General features: G+C 49.8%; 1 protein-coding gene across 1 annotated transcript in view; it reads right to left on the bottom strand.

Annotated features, from left to right (window-relative positions):
* Nucleotides 1–3771, bottom strand: part of LOC135819798 (uncharacterized) — an 8934-nt gene extending 5163 nt beyond the window's left edge. Inside the window, exons 1-3 of the mRNA XM_065333066.1 lie at nt 3366–3771; nt 614–733; nt 65–241 (exon numbers count right to left, since the gene is read on the bottom strand). Coding sequence (XP_065189138.1) covers nt 65–241; nt 614–733; nt 3366–3642 — 574 coding nt within the window. The 5' untranslated portion in view covers nt 3643–3771. The remainder of the gene's footprint in view (nt 1–64; nt 242–613; nt 734–3365) is intronic.
* Nucleotides 3772–5062: the final 1291 nt, after the last annotated feature.

Below are 5062 nucleotides of genomic sequence, written 5' to 3'. Positions count from 1 at the left end.
GAGAGAGAGAGAGAGAGAGAGAGAGAGAGAGAGAGAGAGAGCAGCTCTGGTCCACAGTACTTACGGTTGACACCAACGCTGGCGGCGCACCAAGCAAACGCGAGCATGTAGCCGATACCGATAAAGAGTGTGATGAGCGACACAAGACCAAGAGCGAAGTTCACCAGCATAATCTTCAGTCTGCTGTCACCGCGTACAACGGTGTGGCCAAGGCAGGTGAAAAAACACGCCACCAACATTCCTGCAAGGAAAAGAGCGCATAAGTTACAGTCATCCCTCTTTAATCCAGCACTTTATAAACTAGCATAACTTTCAACAACCAAAATGCGCTTTTCATGCACATTGCAGCTGTAAATCAGATTCCGGACCGAGGAAGAGGGTGTCGGGTCCCGTGTGAGGTTGGTCTGAAACCACCGTACTTGTCTGGCATACACACACATACACTTGCCACATGCATGCAACCCCCCCCCCCCCCCCCACACACACACACACTTGCCATCCACATGCACCCCCCCCCCCACACACACACAACACACAATACCCACCCACACTGGTACAGTCAGCATGTTGCAATGCACAGCAACACCGTAGTAACACAGTGCGTATCACATACCGAGACCGGGAATGATGGCGTTGATACCGCAGAAGAATATGTTCAGCCAAAGTGGAAACACCAGAACCCATCGAGTGTATGTTAAATTCGTCTTGGAGTACTTCATCTCCTCCTGCCGCGCTGCAGAAGACAATGAACAATGGGCACACAACAGCAGGGTGTGAAAACACCGACAGAGATAAACAGCGGTTTATCTCAGTGGTGCCCAGTGGATAAGCAGAACAGAGCAAGGCACTGAATGAACAGGCCCGTACAACTCTCATCCGCGCACACAGACCCAGAAGTTTCTGTTCTGCGGTCTGCCACTGCAGTCTCTTCAAACCAGTAAAGTACCGAATCTTCCCGAATATAAGTCGCTCCTTTTTTTTTGGTGATAAACGTCGCGGGCAAAGAAGGGGATGCGACTTACAATCGAGTGTGACAACCTACCTTTAAAAGATGTAAATATTATATTTACACAATATGGCTCAGACCTGAAAGTGGGGATGTGAATTATAATCAAGTGTGACTTATAATCGGGGAAATACAGTAACTAGAGTCGACTCCACTTATAACGAACTTGCATGCACCGAATTTCGTGATATAGTGAACCATTCTCAGTGTCCAAGTTTGAACCCATACAAAATTAAGCCTTTATAGCGAACAGTTTTCGTTCATAGCGAACCAAATCTTCTTGGTTTGCATGTGCATCAAGTGCACACACACACTGTCATGGGCCACATATCAGTCAATCCGACTCAGGACTTGCTGCTTGCATAGTGCAAGCGCATTTCTGTTAAAACAAACTTCGGCTATAAAGAACTAATTCTCCTGCACAATGGTGTTCGTTACAATTATCAAGAGGCGACTGTCATCTATTGGTGATCGTGTCACAAGTGGCTCACCACTGAATAGTAACATCTGTGTCTGGGTGCGCAAATGAGTGGTAGCTCTTGCAGCAAACAACAACGCCTCTTTTCCATTCCCTTTTCCTGGGCCTGGTGTAACAGTTATTGCTGTATGAGGCTTGGCTTCTGTACAGGGGGGGGGGGGGGCATCAATGTGATACGAGCTTCACATTATACTACAGTGCTGCTCTATGAAATCCGATCACGTGAGTCTGTTTTGCGCCCCGCACCAATTCACATCCTAGTATTTGCAGGTCTAGCTAGAGCTGCACAGCATGGCATTGATACGCTTGATCAGACTGCATTATGCAGCGCTCTACAGATACAGTAAAACCTGTAACTAAAGACCGCCGTGACTGGCGACCAGCCTGGTACTGCAGTAAAACCTGTAACTAAAGACCGCCGTGACTGGCGACCAGCCTGGTACTGCAGTAAAACCTGTAACTAAAGACCGCCGTGACTGGCGACCAGCCTGGTACGCCAGGCACGGACGGTCTCACATTCGCATAATGGTTGTGCGGTGCAAACCTCGAACTAAGGACCACCTGTCACTAAAGACCGCTTTCTCTGGCTCCAAGGGGTGGTCGTTAGCAAGAGTACATAACCCCCCAGAGTGTGCAACCCCTGATCCAGCTCTGCATAGGGTCTTGGTCGAGCGTAATCGGATCTTTGCGTCATAATACCGTACACATCTGAGGGGAACTCGGGGAGTCGCGGGTACTCTCGGATCAAAAACAATGGTGCCCTGCCTCGAGACCGGCCTTGCGCTGGTTTGGAGTGTACGCATGACATCAGAAGATCCGATTCCGCTCGACCAAGACCCTGTGCAGAGCTGGATCAGTGTTGCACACTCTGGAGGGTTATGTACTCTTGTCGTTAGTGACAGGCTTTACTGTATAGAGATGGGATTAGGTACATGTGCACGTACTCTACAATCTCAGGACACTGGGTGTGCCTTCTGTGGGTACATGCATGTACATTTTCCAGGGAGAGCAATATCGTTCGCGTCTCGAGCTGACAATGGATGACGGGCAGATGTCAGTCAAGTCCTCTAGGCTCTTCATTTTCTCACTTGCGGTGCCGGGCTAGCGCTGAAGCCGAGACCTTATGTCGACATGGCGACATTGTTAGTCTTGCTTTGCGGACGCAGGCTCTCAGCAAGCCTCTACTAGTTCCTTGTCCGTACTCCTTTCTATGTTTACCACAGTCACTCAGTTTTCTTCTGCTTTTATCTTGGTTGCGATCTCCCAGTTGCAAGTGAAATTTCAAATTTGCGAAAAAATACCCTTGTTCATCAGTTTGAGTGAGTGAAAAAGGAAAAGTCTCAAACAAATTATTGATTGTCCCCAGCAGGACTCGAACAAGGGATCTTCGTTTCAAGTCAGCGATGCTCTACCTCTAAGCTGTAGTGTGGGCATCATGCAAGCGGAGATGCGGCTCTTGTCATTTTCGTTGACTTCAAGACTCGGGACAAGAGTAGCATTTCCGCAGCGGCAAAAGCACTGGATCGAATGCACATGCATGGGCATCATAGCCTTGGAGCTGTGGCATCATTTTATGATCCACAGCAAGAAGGCAGCAATGCCTGTACCTATGGTGAAGTAAAATAAAGGCAACATAACATAACATGGGCGATAAGAGTACATTTTACTGTCGACCAGAACAACTTCCGGTCGTGTACAATCGTCAACAGAATGATTGGGAAACAACATGATTGAGTGACCCTTCAGTGTTCGTAATGATTTCCTCAATTACGTTTACAGGACACAAGCTATGGCCGGGACGGTTTACAGGACACAAGCTATGGCCGGGACGGCAATCACACATCTGTGAAAATCCCACATCACACAGTTCCAGGCACTCACCGAGAAATATGAGCTCCGGAGCGGGTGTGGACGCCACGCCGGGCTGAGTTGGGTATGCTGTCTTGGAGTTGGGCATGTTGGCTGAGGAGTCGCCGCGATGCAAGGTGTCGATGTATGCAGGTGGCTGATCTTCCGACACTCGCCGTGCCTCCGACATCATCTTCTGGGTATCCGTCATTGTGGCTCCGGAGCTCCGCGATCCTTCAACAACTACGGCAAATATTCGTCGAATCAAACCACAACTCAGAGCTTGGGCTGGAGTCGAGATCATTTCCATCGAGGCGTACAACAACAACAAATTTTGCACTCGTCTTTGCACGGATCATTTTGCCGGGAAACGAGGTATATTATGCTCGGCAGGCCGCGAAAGAGGGCCTACGTACCCGGACCCGCGGCCCGCGGTACCGTAGATCTTCGAGCGTACCTGGGCTGGGGGGGGGGCTGTCAATATGGGAAGGTCCTTTTATTATGGCTGTGTGAAAACAGTGAAGAAGAGGTTGGTGCGACTTCGGCGATAGTACCGTACTAGTACAGTACTAGCAAGAGTACATAACCCAAGGGGTTATGTACTCTTGGTAGTAGGGGAAGAGTGTGTTGCTTCCTACATGTGTTTACCAGGGAGTAGTACAATATGGTATTGTACTACTCCCTGGTGTTTACTGCTGGTTTTACTCAGTCGATAGAGCAAGAGGGGTTTCAGGTATATGTAGACGGTAAGTAGAATCTAGCATGAAACTAAGATGCAGGAAATCGGTAGGAATCCGAAACTTATCCGTAGGAAACTAATCTGTGGGAAACTAAGAATGCAGCAGCTTTTATAGGGTGAGAACGTAGAGCAGAGAGAAGTATGAAGAGAGGGTAATTAGAAAGCAGGACAAGAAACAGCGTAGGGGGAAGAATGGACCTAAGTGGCGAGCAACTTGATGTTTGAACATGTCGAAGACAGTTCAGAGTTTTGTCCGTCGCATTACTTCTCCCACCCATGCTGGTCATGGTGGGAGACAGTCCCCAGACTTGTTACAAAGTACATGTATACGTAGCACTGACTCCATACCGAGGGCAAAGGTCACAAAAAGGAAGCCCGAGAGCCCGAGCGAGAGCCTGTGCCCGAGCACTGAAAGTGATGACCGGCCCGTGTCGGGGACACGTAAAGCAGCCTGCAAGCCAGGCAGAGATGCTGCTACCCAAGACCCAGGACCGAGTACTCTTAGTGACCACTGTACGTGCGCGTGCGAATCCCAACAGCAAGTATCTATCTACCCTACTACAGTCAGTGCTGCTGGGAGACCTCAAACAAGAATTGAAACATGTCACGGCGTGAAACGCGAAATGCAAACACTCGCGGACAGTCTGCTCGCGCCTATTGCGTCACGCATCAGTGATCTCGAGGACCACGCCCAGCTAGCACCAGCGCGAAGACATCAGCCGCATCAGCGCAGCGCGGAAAACAAGAAGGTACGCAAGACGGTGGAGCAGATTGCCGCAAAAACGGACGCGACTGTAATTTCCGCCATGGGAGACATCAGACATGGAGAAGAAGCTTGGCGCCATCATGTCTGCATGCTGGAGCCGACCGTGCGTCCAAATCGGGACCCCGTGGGTCATGGACTGGTTTCGGTTCATGCAGCACTGCGCCCATAAATGGCAATGACATCCGGGACATGATCGACGACATCGCGGATCAGCGCACCCGTGAC

The sequence above is a fragment of the Sycon ciliatum genome, chromosome 6, assembly GCF_964019385.1.
Source record: "Sycon ciliatum chromosome 6, ocSycCili1.1, whole genome shotgun sequence".
NCBI classification, from domain to species: Eukaryota; Metazoa; Porifera; class Calcarea; order Leucosolenida; family Sycettidae; genus Sycon; species Sycon ciliatum.
The sequence above is the reverse complement of the archived record's forward strand: the minus strand, read 5'-3'. Positions and strand labels throughout refer to the sequence as shown.